The sequence below is a fragment of the Colossoma macropomum genome, unplaced genomic scaffold (genome assembly GCF_904425465.1).
Source record: "Colossoma macropomum unplaced genomic scaffold, Colossoma_macropomum, whole genome shotgun sequence".
Taxonomy (NCBI): domain Eukaryota; kingdom Metazoa; phylum Chordata; class Actinopteri; order Characiformes; family Serrasalmidae; genus Colossoma; species Colossoma macropomum.
In genome coordinates, this window is record NW_023494798.1 from 9,367,577 (window position 1) to 9,385,372 (window position 17,796).

The 17,796-nt window shown below is 39.5% G+C and overlaps 1 protein-coding gene across 3 annotated transcripts in view; it reads right to left on the reverse strand.

Moving 5' to 3' along the window:
• Positions 1 to 417: 417 nt before the first annotated feature.
• cfap45 (cilia and flagella associated protein 45) overlaps positions 418 to 17,796 on the reverse strand; it is a 54,984-nt gene continuing 37,605 nt past the window's right edge. For 2 of the 3 annotated variants that reach the window (XM_036584841.1, XM_036584840.1), the window contains exons 10-11: positions 11,728 to 11,794; positions 763 to 834 (exon numbers count right to left, since the gene is read on the reverse strand). In XM_036584841.1, the coding sequence (XP_036440734.1) occupies positions 778 to 834; positions 11,728 to 11,794 (124 nt within the window). In that variant the 3' untranslated portion in view covers positions 763 to 777. Of the gene's footprint in view, positions 835 to 11,727; positions 11,795 to 17,796 lie in introns of all 3 variants that reach the window. The other variant, XM_036584839.1, reaches the window with a different exon arrangement.

The window sequence follows — 17,796 nt, forward strand, 5'->3', positions numbered from 1 at the left end:
TTATCTACCATGCTACTGTTGATGAGGAAATAATCAATTCTTGAAAAAGTTTGGTACACAGAGGAGAAATATGTAATTTTTTCCCCCTTAGCATTATAAAGCCTGTCACACCAAATTCACAACATATTTCTGCAAGACCAGTTCATTTATTGGACCAAAGAGGTCAAGATTTGCCAAACACATTCACCCATACTTTGTTTAAGTCCCCACCCTATATGACCTTCCTACAAGGCAAGTCCCTTGACCCCTTACATGACTGGCAGCGGTGGGCCCAAAATTTTACAACATACTTTAACTATAACTAGTTTAGTTATACTATAACTAAAGTACAGCTCAGCCCTGTGGTTATAATATGTGAATAATAAGTCTTAGTGTGTCATAAGCCTGGGATTCTAAGGGTTTTAACTTTGTACATACCTTCATGAAAAAGCTGATATCAAAAACATTGGGGAAACAGACATTAGCCAGTATTAAGGGTTCATTATGTAATGTTGACTTAACCAAATTAAACCGTCTGGATGAATCGTTTATACTCGATTATAAATGGGAGATTCTCATTCATCTCATAACACTAAAAGCAGAGGGGTGATTATACTCCTACACAATGCTTCATGATGTAAAGTATGATGTTAGTATATGTAATATGATTATTTATTAAACACAAGCAACTCCTACCTCATGTTTTCTCTTCTTGTCTAAGTCATGAACTTAGAGCCTGTAACCATAATCTCCCACTCAACACTTCAGTGACATTTTTGGCTGGTTTTGCATCATTTTTCAGCCCCAGTCCACGTCCAGCTGCCTCCGCTTCCAAATTCCATTCCTCAAACCTGGCTGAAACAACAAAAAAACAGGAAGACCAGAGTAATTTATTAATTCCATTCCAGCCAGGAAGGTCACATTCAGATACAATATCTCTTCTTCCAGGAAGTCCTGGTCATGAAGGGCAGTGCAAATGAGATAAGAAGGTTTTATACACAGGCATAAAAGAGGACAGATAACACCACAAAAACACAACAAACAGAAACAAAACATAAGATAATTGGGAGGAAAATAAAGCACATGTTAAAAGCAGACATTACAAAAGTTTGGCTTAAAATGTACTTGAATCCACTGATTTGAATCCATTCATGGTGGAGGGGCAAAATAGTCCGCAACGAAAATGTATTTTGTTAGATTTATGACTATTTTACCATCATCAACATTACATATAAACACTCAGACACATATGGGTTCACTGGTGGTTTTGGATAGAAAATAAAATATCTATATTTGTGTTGTAGTCATGGCGACCCCTGGTTCCTATCACCACCACTGTAAAGACATCTGAATCTGAAAGTTTCTGTGAATCAATGAACCACCTCACATCAAACCACTCTGTACATCTCAAGGAATTAAATATTCTCAAATTTGGAAAAAAAATTGGTGGAGTTCCCTTTTAGGTATACCTAAAGGCTAAGGTGATGATAACCAATATTCAGGTGACTAAGGTCTGCTGGTTGGCTTGTGATTGGTCGGTGGAGTCACGTGACAAACTGAGGGATTCTGGGAAGTAGGGTCCGCAACAGAATGAGATTCTAAATGAGGACCGGGAAGCGTGACAGGAAAGGGAGTATAATTACCCTGTTTAGTGTTTTGTTAAATGTTCTTGTTTGTCAGTCTCACTTAAAAGGGTGGGACGGGTGGGCAGAGGGGCTGTGGTGGGAGAGTGAGTGACTGGGTGGAGGGGGTTGGGTGGTTGTGGTACCATATCAGCTTATATCTGTATGAATATTGATAAACGGTGAGTTGTGACAATAATAGTGAAAGGAAAAAGAAAAATGAAAGGAGGAAAATTAAATAAATAAATACACACACACTTAACCACTTATCCTTCTGGGTCGCGGGGGGAACTGGAACCTATCCCAGCGCTCACTGGGCGGAAGGCAAGAAACACCCTGGCTTGTTGTGAAGCCATTTGATGTGCCTTTCTATTAGCTAAATATGCGGGGGACATGTTTTGCGCCACTTAGACAGTCTCTTAACCTTTTCAACTCCTTGAGACCACCGGTGGTTCCAAAACACACTCATATTCTTCATAACTTTCATATTTCCTAAGCTACATTCTAAAGGTGGGGGTCATATGAGAGCTGTAACTGTCTTCTTTCCAGTCAAATAGATGGGTGATGTAATTTTAAACCCTTATAATAAAAGAAGCTGAACTTTCAGTTTTTTTTGTCTACTGAAAGTCGACTCATTTTCCACAAATCTGGGCTATAAACTATAAACAGATGGCGTCTCTTCAGTGATCTGCTCTGTAAAAATTATTTTTATAAAATAATGCAAAGAGCGTCTAAGATTTTTGACTTTAAGCAGTAAATTGTAAGCATATAGCAACATGTGTGATCATAAAACACATTTCTGTTAATTTGAGGGGAGCTTTTACCAAAAAATAAATAAATAAATAAATAAAATAATAGTTTACATTTATTTCTTGCAGTTACTGAATAATTTGCCTTACAATTTGGTCATGTAAATTCAGATGGACAAGCCAAAATACACCCTGGAGAATAAGAGAAGCACGGCTAATCCGCCTTTCTCAAGCGTCTATTAACGTTCATCAAACGTTCAGCGAAATATAACAATTAACATTTTAAAAGACATTTGATTGTAGTTTGTTCTTTGCCTTTCATGAGTGGGAAAAATGTCAGTTTGATCATTTTTGGACACCTATTTCATGAGAAGTTGAGGAGAGAAAGTCAAACATCCAGTGAATTGCACTCTCAATTTGTTCCCACCCTAATAAGTCCACCCACATTTAGCTCAGTTTCTCAGGGATGTCCCTAGTATGGAAGTCCAGAGAGGCCATAAGGTAATTATAATTTTCTAGATTGTTATCTTGAGATAACAAAGTAATTTACTTGTTATCTCAAGATACAACAGTGGTTATCTAAAGATAACAAGTTAAATATTATATTATCTCAAGATAACAAAGTTGTTATCTTGAGATAACAAGCTACTTATTTTGTGATCTCAAGATAACTATCCAGAACATTATAGCGACAGCTTATGGCTTCTCTGAACTTCCATACCCTATATGTCTTAGGCATGAGACGTTTTGATTGGATAATATTTCCTTAAAAATTTAAAATCTCATTTTCTATTCAGCTCCATTCTGTATCTTCAGATGCATCAGATACATCCTTGAAATTCTGATCTCAATCTCCTCTTTTCTCCAATGGATTCAGAAACCAGTGTTTCCTCATCAAGACAGCATTGAGATCTGCTGTATTCTTTATGAGACATTCTAATGAAAGACATTGGCTTGATTTCCCTCCCACTTCATGTACTGAGAATTACAATAATACTGTTGATTTTTCAGGCCTACACATTGACTTTTTGGCCTTCATTGCATGGCCTTTTAAACATCCTCCTCCTCTTCTTGCTTCTGTTTATGCCCCAAGCAACATAAACAAACCCTCATGAACTCTTAACCCTCATTACCTCTAAACTTCTCCATGAACTCTCAGACACCCCGTGAACTTCTAACCTGTTTCATGAACTTTTACACCAGACATGTGCTCACCTCTAAATGCTGTGCAGCAGTCAGTCTTGCTGACCTTTGGCTGACTGTTCACACTTGTAACAGTGCCCTCCCGTTTACAATCCCAGCAGTCATCAGCTCTGAGTCATGGTTGGTCTCTTGTATGCAGAGCCACTGTTGGTCTTGGCCTTAATCTTGTACTGTGCAGTAAAACTGAACTGAACTGAAAAGCAAAGTGTTTGAGGAGATCGAATCGAACAGCTTGTGAGAAACGAGCTTCTTTAAACCTCTCAGAGTAAAGAGTCAGGGTAAATATCGAGTAGCCAGCACTGCTGCCAAGTATGTGAACTTTCTGAGCCACAACCCTCAAAATTGTGGCAAACCAATGCGCGAAAAACTCATTTATAGAGTCTAGGGTTAGTCAGGCACCAATAGCTTTTTAGAATGCCAAATAATAATATGCAAATCAAGCTTTTCAACATGTAACTCTGGTCAGCTCTGTGATTTAAGTGTCTTTGCTTTCCACCATGCCTGACTCTAGTCCTTCTCTTCCTTTTTTTGCATCCATATGGATGGAACTGGTGGAACATGGGTATGGTGATGAATTTTACATTCTGTAGGTGTGTGAGGTCTAATAGGGGTGGAGGGGGTTCTACTGGGAGCAGTGCTGGTTGTACCGTCTACCAGCATCAGGAAGGAACAGAATAGGCTAAAGCTAACCCTGATGAAACTTGGAAAAGACAATGGGCACCTCATGTGAGGACAATCATTTTGTCCTGCATGGCCCTGACGTCCTGGCTGGGCTTGAAAGCCTCTCGGCTGCAGCAACTGAAGCAGGCCCACACTGCCACTCAGTCAGGCCCAGCCCTTTGATCTAGGCCTTCATCTATTACTTCAAAGTTTACATTTTCTCTAATGTGGTGGTTTCTGCACAACCTCTGAGTCGAGACATGCCAAGTGAAACATTAGAAATCCCCAAAAAATCATTAAGGCATATGATAGTAAACATCTGTCTTATTAAACAGATCAAAAGGATTTGCATCATTCAATGCTTAGTTGCCCAGGGTGGAAAAGTATATGAGCAGAGACAGCTACTTCTAACAAAATGATTTCTCAAGCAGCTCAGTAAAATCGTTTAGCCAACAGAAAATTCCTGCTCATACATTAGAGCCAGGTTTGTTCTAATTACTTTAGTGTTGAGCATGACAATAAGTCAGCAGCAAGGCTTTTTAAGGGACAACAGCTGTTAAGAACACCTGAGAAGAGCTCTGGTAAAAAATAAACATTCCCCTAGAATCATTATCTGCTCTTTACACACCGTGAGCACAATTAATGCTTCAAAGTCGAGGCAAAAATGTTTCTTAGTACTTTTTTTGCCTTTAATAACATGATTATTATACAGTCGCCTTTTAGTGTTGATCTGGTTGTATACCTCAAACTAACCAGAACCAAACCTCTGCCGAACACACCCTCGATCGTACAGTTAAAAAGACATCAGCGTACACTGAACAAACAATGAGTGCGTAAACATGCACTCAATAATCTGATCATCATCGAATTTCTGAAGTTACCCAATTATGCAAATACTCCGCAGCCTACTGGATTTTAGCTCAATAATCAGATTTCTCAGTGCATGTAAACTCTTACTCTGATTTCTTTCGCTTTTCTCAGTCTGTGCATGCGCGAGATCAGACGGTGGATGTCGCGAGACGCAGCAAAACACTGTTGGAGCGATGCTGAAACTAAACATGAAATAAAGGAATTAAATATTCTTCATCTTCTAGATGAAGATTGTTCAAGTTTGAGTTTTACATTATATTTACGTCACGTCGTCTTCTGTGAGTTTATTGGCTCGTTGTAAAGCAGAAATCTGATTACTGTCTGACTCATGTAGACCGAGAGTTTCCCATTATCCGATTACTCAAGTGCATGTAAACGTGTTGATCGGATTACTGACAAAATCAGATTTTCTGCAGTTATCGGATTATTAAGTGCATGTAACAAACTCAATGTGGCGATTAGGACCAAGAGCAGTCGGGGGGAAGGCCTCAGTACAAACAACACTGACCATCAGACGTCTGAGGTTGTGCATTATTTCATATTTAGGATCATGACCATATAAGAAACTCCCAGCTGGTTTTCTCTATGAAAAAGATGAATGGCTTTTGAAAATCACTGCCTGGTAATTAACTAATGTTCCAAAGCTGATACCTTTTGTTCGTTGTACATTTCCTCCCAGTGAGTGTCACTGGGTCCTCTCACTTATGAGGTCATAGGCTAACCCAAAAAGACTGGCTATTCCTTTACACTGCCTTGAAAACACAGTGGACTACTTTAGATATAACAGACTACATAGTGGGAGGTGATTAAGAATGTGCTGCGTTTTTCTTTTTCATTTAAAATGTGACAAACATCCCTTGCTCTGCTGTTCAGCAACGATACTAGCTACATAAACTGTTGCCTACTAGTGCCAAAGCAACGAGCCCAGTGGACAAAGTTTGGTGGTTAGTGTGGGTTTTTTAGTTGAGGTTGCCAATCTAAAGATGCCAAATCAGTGTGCAGCAGTGTTAGGCTGATATGTGGCAGCTGTCGTATTTTGGATCTCTAACAACATCGTAATTTAGAGGACAACATTTGGAGGAAAAACTTGCGCAAGACAAAATGTATCCGCTTTAATAAACTTCTATTCCCCACAGCAGCAAAACTCCATTCATTTTTCTCAAGGAGAAAGTCAGCCTAGACCTGGACGTCCTAATATGAGCTCAATGTCTGAGGTCTACCGCAGTCAGAGGGGGTCTCGGAACAAACAACAATGATTAATCTGTTAAGAAGCTGACGCACACCACACTTGACAAACCACCAGACAAACTCAAATAAAGCATTATTTTGCATGAATTCATGGGTTTTCTCTGAAGAACCAAATGAAAAACAAGCCCTTTGTGATTCTGAATGTGTGCGCAGATTTGGGTCATTCTACATAAACGTCCACTTTTCTGTTTATCGATAGTGTCACTGGTGTTACTGATCGTCATTGGTGTTACACATAATAAAGGAAACACCAGAGACATTATTAACGAAGTGTATTTTACAAAATGGCTGCTACAGAGCATCAAACCACATGTTGTCAGTCATGGAATATCCACTAAAATATGGAATTTAATCCATTTGTATTCTATTTTTTCACAGTTGCCTCAGAATAAAGTCGGTCACACCAGTGACTTCAGCTAAAAGCTTCATATGAAATCATGAGCTAAATGAGAAAATCTCTGATAACTGAAAGACTCAGTGGACTCACCATCTGCTTTTCTTCATAGATCCTCAGAAAACAGGTAAAAGGAAGTTGAGTGATGTCATCAGTGTGCTATAAGCTACATTCTAAAGGTGGGGGTCGTATGAGAGCTGTAACTGTCTTCTTTACACTCAAATAGACAGGTAATTTTAAACCCTTATAATAAAAGACCCATTTTTCCACAAATCTGGGCTATAAACTATAAACAGATGGCGTCTCTTCAGTGATCTGCTCTGTAAAAATTATTTTTATAAAACAATACAAAGAGCGTCTAAGATTTTTGGCTTTCAGCAGTAAATTGTAAGCATATAGCAATATGTGTATGATCATAACACATTCTCTGTTAATTTGAGGGAAGCTTTTACAATAAATAAATAAGTAAAATACATTTATTTCATGCAGTTACTGAATAATTTGCCTTATGATGTGGTCATGTAAATTCAAATGGACAAACCAAAATATACCCTGGTCAATGAGAGGAAAAACCAACATAAAGTATTGTAGTAATGTGTTGAACAGCAACAAGTAAACAGATTCAGAGCAGCCCTGGAATTGGGTCTACCGGTCTCTGGAACTATACTAGAGGCATAGAACCCCATTCTTTCAAAAGATATAGCACTCAATAAAAGGCACAGACATTTTATTCACACATTCAATTTCCAGGCAAAACAGCCACTAAGCAAAAAATACCCCTGCAGATTTCTTTGAAAAACTGACATCGAGTCTCCATAAAAGAATGGAAGCTGTAATGAAGTTGAAGGGAGGACAGACTAAATACTGAATAAAGTTATATTTAGTTGTTTAACTTTATGTTCGAGATGTTTTCTGGGGATTTTTTTTGTATATAACGGCCGCTTTCACCAGCACAGTGCTGTATTCCCATAATTGTTTTTTTAGGATGTGGTGGAGAGAGCGCTGTGACATTTGGGTCCCAATCTCCCACTGGTTTGAGCTGGATTGAGATCTGGTGACTGTGAAGGACACATCATACCATTTACAACATTTTCATTCACAGCAATCTACACTAACATGCTCAGCTCTCAGGAACAGCTGCTCTCACTGTCTTTCCTCATGAATCACATCAGGGATATTGAATAAGCACTTTCACCCACAATCTCCAGCCCTGTTTGCTGATCCATAAATCCAAATACAGATGTCACTTAAGTCACTGTTCCTACTGAATCAGTGGCCAGCTAAGCAATCTTTGTGACTCAAGTTCTGCCAACTGTGCACCAATAACCAAGAACCCTCTTCAAAGTCACTTAGATCTTATCCTTCTGTCTTCTTGATCTCAAATAAAGGTCAACTGGGCCTGCTTAGTCTTTTTGTATATGCCACAGAGCATAGTAAAGGTCAACTGCTTAACTGTATCATCCATGTTTTTGTTTCTCCTTTCATTTATTCAAGTTTCTGTATCGTCATCCATCTGTAGCTTGAAACAATCGGCCAGCTCTTAACCACATAGCCACATAACGCCGGATTATTCTAAAATAACTAACAAGTATCCAAACAAAGTGAGCGTATGACGCATCAAGCTGGGCTGTACACTAGTCGCCTTTTTAGGTGATTGTTTTGCATTCCTTCAAAGTCAGAATGTGCCAAAACTGGACTGGTCAGTCAGAAATGACTCACAATATAAACGTGATGTCACAGATTCAAACATCATCCTTTACTCATTTTCAGTCATCAGTGGCCCAGTCCCATTTCACCCCTCGCCCCACCACTGAGCCCTTAGCCCTCTGTTTTGTGTGTTCACGTCTAGGTTTAGGGTGTCCTGATTCTTGTTGAGATGGAGGGGTAGGGCGAAGTGTTAGAGCCTCATGACCCTCCAAACCGAGGTTTTTCAGAGACACTCCAAACAGTGTGTTATGAGCAAGATGGAGCACAAGAGACCAAAGAAACCCCCAAATGTGAGAATTTTCTCCATTAAAAAATTACGATAATCATTATATTATCTTAGTTTAATGTAGTTTCAGTGTATTTTGGTCGTTTTCTTTGTAACAAGCATAAAAAATCACTAATAGCATGCTGATGTCTCAGTAGCTAGCTAGCTAATTTTCCCGTTCCACCTTAAATAGTCCAGCAGTTCTGACACCTGAAGTGCCAGAATGTAACTGCTGCACCATTTAAGGTGGAACAGGAAAATTCGAACAAGAATCTGGTGAATATCTGACTTCAGCTTCATATCACCAAAGAATTAGCGGTGGGCAATAATGAATAATTGCTCCCTTCTTTGAAGGCATATGATTCCCTAAATGTAACTAAAGCCCAGCAGTGAGGAGCTGAACTTCACCCTCCTCTGCTGTCACTGCAGATGGGCTGGGTTGCCTACAGAGCAGCGCTAGTAGCCTGTTAATGAAGGGTTGAGGGTTTGTCCCATTTCGTAGGGCAAGATTTCAACCACTACCCTGTAACTCAGTTCCAAGGGGTTAGGGTGACACTCGAAAACAAGGGGTAGGGTAAAAAGAAGAAATGGGATTGGGCCAGTCTATCATAGAGATCAGATTAAGCCTCTTAAGTGCCTAAAGGATTAAACACACACAAAAAGACTGAAATAAAACTACTGCTACTCTAAGTCATGGTTTTAGTCTTAGAAGACTGGAGTTATAACTGTGATTTAACTATATTATTAAAAAGTAGTTACATATTTAATAACAAAGAACATAAAAACATCATATAATAAAGTCCATTGTAGGTGTTCACTCTCATGTGTGAGGACTTAAAGACAGAGCTTACATACCATCTGATTCTTAATTCATAGCAAGTATTTAGGTTGTTAAACATTCATTTTAATTCTATTAACTCTATGATGTTCCTGCATAATGGTGCCAACTGTCTGGTTCACATTTAATAGCCATAACATAGTTGGTCCATCCACAAAACTAGCCTGTAAAAAATGAGAGTTCTGGCCTTTCACCTGCACTAACAAAGGGCCTCAGGAAGCAGCAGAGAAAGTGCAACTTTGCACCACGTCGGGTTAAACTCGGCAGACTTTGAATATCATTTCCTCCTGCCGCACCATTCGGCACAAGCGTTTTTATTTCTTGCCGCCAAAACAGCAACTAGGCACGACTGGGGGAACAACTGGTTTATGGCAAAGAGGCTGACACTATACAACTATACACTATACAACTTGCATCTGCACAAAAATAGAGCCCTGAATAATCTGTTTATTATATTAAAACTCTTTAAACTATTAGAATTAAAATTTTTAGGTTTTGGATGGAAACAGCAGTTACATTCTTAAAAAAGCCCCACAAAAGTTATCCAGTCAGGATTTTTATCCATGGTATTTAGGTAGATCCAGCCAATCATTAGGAGCTACAACTGTCGGTATAAACACTAACATACTTAGAAACTCAGTGCAATCAGTCACTCACATTTTGACTGATGCATTCCCAATGGATGTGACCAATTTGAGAGAAAAAGGCCACTTAAGGTCTGGAAGTTCTGTACATCGCTGACAGTGAGTCCAAGTGGCACTGTACCAATGCGTCTCGGTCAGTTGTTAGAACAGAAAACAGTGCCAGCTCTACGCCAGTGCTCTTTACTGAACTGCTAGAAGGTAAAACATGAGTTAATTCAGCAACAGAACCCGAGAGGGAGCGTGTTACCATGAAATAACGTCACAGTAGATCAATACAGCTGTGATGTTATTGGCGATAACACACTCCTCGAGTGTTCTATTGCTTTTATACAACAGTTAAATAAATAAAGTAAGAAATTAATAATCTGGGCCGTGAACGCGGCGTTTAATATGTTTTAATGTTCGCAGTTTCTTCACCAAATTATAGTTCCTTAACAAGCAGCTTGTTGCTACGTCAGAGTAACGAGCTCCGCCCACTCACTGCTCAGCCGGCAGTTCATTCTCCAGCTCCTTACACTAAATTCCCAAACTGTCATCACCACTGAGCAGCTTTTCAGTCAGCAGCTGTGACAGAAGAACAGCTAAACAACCTGGAATCAGCCAGAAATGAACCAAAGACCATTCGCCAAACGTGTAGTCTGATCTTCAGAGTCTGACCAAATCAGACTGAGCCATAAAACTGCCGTGATATCAAGTTTAGCTCAGTGTTGTCAGTTTTTGCCAGATCAATATTAATGTTGTTTTGTTCCAGCCAGTATGTAAAGCATCTTCCAGCCCATTTAGTTTGGCGAATGGTGTTGGGTTCATTTCTGGCTGATTCCAGGTTGTTCAGCTGTTCTTCTGTTTCAGCTGCCGACTGAAAAGCTGCTCAGTGGTGATGACAGTTTGGGAATTTAGTGTCGTCTCATCTTTAGAGTCTGACCAAATCGGCTGTCGGTCAAATGTGATCTTAAAAATATCCATTTTCTGTTTGTGGCAAAGTAAGAAGTAAAAACGTTCAAATGGCTTGAGCGTCTCCTACAGCTGTCAAAGTCGTTGCTTAGCAACGCCGTCTCAGCGGAGTGATACAGTGTTTGTGGGAAAAAAAACGATGTTATGGCGAAATATCATCACGGTTAGAACGCTTCTCAACCAATCAGCTTGCGTGACCGGAACTAACTGTTGTATAATGTTTAATACAAGCTTCAAATAAAACATGGAATGTATTTTACTTCGAAAGTCCATAAGAACGACCAAAAAAAAAAAATGTACGTATGAATCGCAGTTAGCTTAGTGCTAACATACAACTAGAACTGCAGAGGGATGCTAGCAGAAATCAGCATTACCACAGAAGTGTTTTGCCGTAACTCTCACAGTCACTGTTTGCACCTAATGGCAAAGTCAAGGAATAAAATATTCAGAGAGTAGTTTGTTTCCAAAGTTTTATTTACTCATATTGAATCATATTGAAGTGATAGAAGACATTTTAGAGTTTGGTTACTTCTTTGGTTTAGACATGGGAAGAATAATGTGGATAAAATCTTCATTTCACTGTCTTGTTCAACGCACCAGAGTGGGCAGGGCTTGAATTTTCCGCTCCACTTCATTGCAGTACTTTTCTGGAAGTCCAGCCGCCCTGAAACACAGTAGAAATGTTTTACTGTCAGCAATTACCTCAACAAGCTATGCAAAAGCCCATCTGCGTTTCAAGATGTTTATTGAATCTGAAAAGGAAAAAGATTAAAAAAGGGAGAGATCTCACATCTGGAATGCCTGCATAGGCATTTGTCTATTTTGCTTGGTTTGGAGCCAGGTCCAAGCCCTCAGAAAGAAAAGGTTTGTGGGAAAGTGTTAAGCAACAACACATTTAAGTCTGTGCTTCCATCTTTCATCTGTTTATTTCAATCACCACATGACAAACATTGCACAAATGATTTTTTTTCTTTCCACAAAATAAAACTGCACAAATCATAAAATATGTATTGTGCTGCTCAATTTCTACTAGATTAAACAGGGGTGCATTAATTGGAAACACGCTGTCAACCAGAGATTAGTAACCAAAATCAAACGTGAGCAATCATTAAAAAAACTAAAGAAAGAAAACACCTATTTTGTGTCTTTATTACATGCGACCCTGGATTGCTATAAAGCATGAGGTTGGAGTACTGAGAGGGTTAAACAGTACATCACGTATATATTTACAATCAAGTGATACGGACAATACCAGTCAAAAGTCTGGATACGCCAAGAAGAGTTTTCCTTCTCTTTCCTATTTCAAAGTGTTCTATAATTCTTATATTGTAGATTCTTTGAAGTAGCCAACTTTTTGCCATGATTTAGCTCAGGAGCCATTTTACAGAAGATTCTGAAGTCTGAGATCATATCTGCTTTGTTGTCACGAGAACTTCAGTTAAGACTGAAGTTCGCACAGAAGCCATTACAGAACAAGAGTTCTTAAGTCTGTAATCTTATCTTATTTCTAGATAAGAAAATAGTCTTACAGAAACATCCTAAGTTGGCAAAATATCCTAAATATTTTCTTAACTTTAAGATAAACCCAAAGAGTCTTAACTTCTGTTTAAATCGTGTTTTTTTATTGTTTTATGCAGTGAGAGGAAGCACTGCTCACTATAACCAGCACAATAACGCTACATTTATCTACACTGAAAACGTGCTCGGCTAAGGCGTTTTGGAAATGGAGACTGAAACTGAAGAGCAGTGTGATAAAGTGCGTCCCTCGACCCGGCAGTATGCTGTGGCAGGGGACACACCTTATGGGTAGCGTTGGGCAAGTGATCCAAGTAACTGGAATGAATACAGCTGGTTTAAGAGCTCTTCTCCCTGTCACCTTGATTTACACACCAACACTCAGGATTATTTACATATTTACATGTGCACACATAATAAACGAAAACAATACGAAGACAAAATGAAAAATGGTCTCTACAGCTATGAGACTGACCAATGACTGCAAAGTCATATAGGTCTTCACACATTACCTTCGATCTTCCACCAAGCTGAAAGAAGGGATCTTTTTGTACCCCCCAGTAATGCTGCTTATATTTGGGGTGCTCCTGCCCTAGGATATACCATTACTGGCCTGGGTTAAAAACAAGTGCTTCATATATCTAAATATATATTTACATGCGACAGTAAATAATTCATGTGCTTCCTTACTGATCACCTTTACATTCAAGACGTCATTAATATATATTTACACTACAGTGTACACTTCTTAACCAATTTACTCTTCTTGCAAGTTTTGTCCTTCCCTCCTCTTCTACAGGGGATGGACTCACTCGCGTAAGTAAATCACAGGTGAATCCATTCAGTTCTCTTTTTGCTCCCCAAAGCAAGGATAATCAGCCCTCAGGTAAGTACTGGTAAGTGTTTACAACCAGTCTTTAAATTGTGACGTGTATAGGGGGGGAACCTTACATCATCACAAGTGGCGACGCTTATTAGTTTTATTTGACCTTTTTTTACATCAGTAACGGTAGCTGACGTTAGCTGACTAACTAACTTGATTACGTGTTTACGTTTCAGCTGTGTTTCTTTTATTTCAAAACCTTGCTCCACTAAGCTGGACATCACTAATTCTACTCTAATTGGAACCACAGTAAAATTCCTCACTCTCATAACTATTGAGAATGAGGTTTGCTGAGTTGGGTGTAGAGGAAATGCAGTGGCGTGACCGTAACGCCACTGATCACCTCTGGGATGATTTGGAAGGCCTTCACATGCAACTTCAGTACCAGACGTCACAAATGCTCTTTTTATTGGGAAGTCCCCAGAAGAGTGGGGGCTGTTATAAAAGTATGAATGGGATAGAATGTCCACACATTGAGTCTCTGTGTGTTTCTTTCTCTTAGCCGAGTTGAACCTGCCCATCCTGTGTGGTCTGACACTGTTGCTTCCTCTGCCGTGATCAAGTGCCCAATGCTCGCCAGCCTTCTGGACTGGTTTGACCACCATGGAGCTTCTCGCTGTACAACACTGTGCAAACCTCACCTGCATGAACTGACCCTCCTGATGCTGCTGCTGCACAGACTCAAACTATCTAATTAACCAATGCTTCACCTGTTTTTCCCATTTTGTAGTCTAATATATTATACTAATGCTGTTTGCTATCTGGTGTCGACCAGAGGAGGATGGGTTCCCCTTTTGAGTCTTGGTTCCTCTCAAGGTTTCTTCCTCTTGCTCTTAGGGAGTTTTTCCTTGCCACTGTTGCCACTGCTGACGCTCATGGGGGCTTGAATTTTTCTGTGAAGCTGCTTTGTGACAACATCTGTTGGTTAGGTATCCACATACTTCACATACAATCTGATATGAACATCCCTAATAAAAACAAAGCTAAAATCTTTAATGCAATTTTTCAAAACTAAATGAAATCAGAAATTAAGAACCGAAACAAAAAAGAACTAAAAAACTACTAAAGATTTCAAAACTACAATAACCCTGAATAATAAGTTTTGAGATTCAAATCTGAATAATAAGCTTTGCCCTCCCTACTCCAGCTTAGTGACTCATAGAATCCTCCTCTTGTGCCCTATAATCCATCCACTCATGTTGTCCCAGACACTCATTTATGTTGGAAGAACTGTCAGAAAACAGACTCAATTTCATATTTCTGCATATAAACACCATCATTTGTAACAACCCTCTGCTTTTGATTAAATAATAAGGCCCTATTTGAACTGTGCATAAGTTCTTACAGTAAGTTTCATCAGTTTCCTCCTTTTCCTAACTCGTGTGACTTCTGCCAGGTTTTAATGTGTTCCAGCTTTTTTCTCCTTTTGAAAAATTTCCAGGGTCTTATAGGGTCAGTTTCTTGTTTCTGTGCAACAGTGCCTACTCTCAGCATTTTGTCAAGCCTGTCTCCGCAGAGAAACAGGAAACTGGCCCTATGAGAGCCTGGGGATTTTTCGAAGTGTGAGGCAGGGGAATAGGGTGCCTTTGCAAGGTCTGTTCATTTTTGCAAATCTAGAAATCACTGTACAAGGTCCAAGGAGATCTAGCAGAAGTTCAGATTCAACACTCCTGGTTCTGATATTTAGACAATCCTGAAAACCTTCATTACCTGGATCACATACCTAGATTAGTGTTGGTGCTAAACACTGCAGGGTAGAAGATCTCCAGGCCCAGGTTTGGGCACTGCTGCTCAAGGCACAAACTAAAACATCATCATCCTAACTGGACCTCATATGTTCCGCACTTGTACATCAGCCCATCCCATATTTAATTGAAGCATAAACTAAAAAGGCATAACCCTCCTACTAATCCTGCATTAGATATATTTTGTTCTTTATTAGATTAGAAAAAAGCACAAAAAGAAAGACAATTCAGGGATCAGTTTTTAATATGCCTGCCCTTTTTATTCCATTAAGACAGTCCCTATGGGGGCCTGAGCCCCTGTCCTTTTGCCCTCAGAAGTACAACCGTAGAATATTTGAAGGGTTTCATCCCAAACTGCTGTATGTCCATTTGAAACAAGTTTAAATACAGCGCTTTTTTAAAAAAATAACAGCTGCATGCAAAATGGAAAAATAAGAAAATTTGGTGCCAACATCATGAATCCAGGCTGGTGGAGGTGGTGCACTGGTGTGGGAAATGATTTCTTGGCACACTTTGACACAAATAATACCAATGAATCATTACTTGAATGTCATGGCCTATTTGAGTATTGTTCTTCTCTTAATGGCCACAATTTATCCGTCTTCTATTACAGATAATGCACCATATCACAAACCGAGTATTGGGTATCAGGCAGATACCGCACTCATTTTCTTTCTACTCTTAGAAGTGCACCGATACCAACGTACCGATACCACATGACACTGTGTGACATAAGCTGTGTGATGTTAGCACTGCCACGCTAATGAACAAGCACAGTGAAGGAGGCTCTGCTCACACAGAGAAGTGTTAGTGACTCCGTGGAAGTAGGACACAAAGCTTTCGGTCACTTCAAATATTCCGCCTTGGCAGATTACCAAAAGATCTATAATGGGTGATTTTAGCCCGTTTTAAACACATTCAAAACCGTCTGAATGGGCCCATGGAGGTCCTGACCACTGAAGAACAGGGTAAAAAGGGGGCTAACAAAGTATGCAGAGAAACAGATGGACTACAGTCTGTAACTGTAGAACTACAAAGTGCACCTATATAGTAAGTGGAGCTGATAAAATGGAAAATGAGCCTAGAAACAAGGAGGTGGTCATAATGTTATGTCTGATCGGTGTAAATTGTAGGCTGTGTCCGTACATGATGGTCTGTTCAGTGGTACAGACTCACCAAAGAAGAAGATTTCTAAAAACACTGTGTAATGTCTAGTTTTACAGGACATTCAACTGCAGCCCAACCAGCCAAGACTCTGAGAAGACACAGCACTCCACACGTGAGCACCTCGGATGTGATTTCTGCTGTCATTGAGCAACAGAGACTGTTGTTGAAAGATACAGACGAGCTACAGAAGTGCTTTTCTGATGTGAAACGAATCCTGCTCTTTTCCACTGCAGCACTACTCAATCCAAGGTAGCATTAAATAATATAGCATAGCTAGCTAATGCAGTTCATTTAAAATCAGCAAAATTTAATGATTTAACTGTTAAGGTTACACATTTACACTAGCAACTACTTAATTCTAAATATGTTATTCAGTATGGTATCGGACTCTGTATCGGCGAGTACTAAAAATATGTACTCGATCTGAAAGAAGTTCTATCGAAGCATCCTTACGCAAAACGAAAGTCGTCTCAAACTTCACAAACATGAAAACAAGTTTAATGTTCTTTAGTGGCCTTCACAGTCACTGAATCTGAATCCAATAAAGCACCTTTGGGATGTGCTAAAATGGGAGAATCGCAGCATGAAAGTGCACCTGAAAAATCTGCAGGCATTACATGTTGCAATCACATCAACATGGACCAGAATCCGAAAGGAATCAGTTATTTCACAACTGTTCTTAATTTTACAGCATTACAATCTAAATTCCTTGATGCTCTCAATAGAAATACAGTTAGAAAACATATCCATTGTGTTGGTTTGGACATTTAACCACATAATGCATTGATGCATTGTCTGGAAGGGTCACCTGAACACCAGGTTCAGTTTGACAGCCCAGAATAAGACAGTGCAACCAAATTAACATGTGCTGCTCATTTTGTTAACTGTACACATTTCTGTGTGTACTAAAGTATTCATTTACTAAAGAATGAATCTGATGCCAGTTGATACTGGTGATATGAATGTTTGTCCAGTTTACATGTTGGTGTTTCTATGGTGTTTCTCAACTTCTTAGCCCGTGTATTGTGTCTGCTCATACTGTGTGCTTTTGTGCTTGCTTGTTTGTTATGTCTATTACACATGGCTGCAAAACATGCCCACACCAACCCAACAAACACAAACAGAAATGCTTGTTATGTATCGATAGTATTCTGATGATGTCACAGTCATACTGCCACCACATTGGTAGGCAACATCAAGTGCATTCAGCTGTGCTGTGGCGGTTCGTAATGAGATAAAGCCATAACCGATCCAGCAAGGGCAGCAAAGCATGTTGGGGGCCAGGGTAGTACTCGAAGGTCTTGGTCATGCTTTTCCAACCAATGTTGGACACATTGTCTTGCTGGAAGAGCCCAT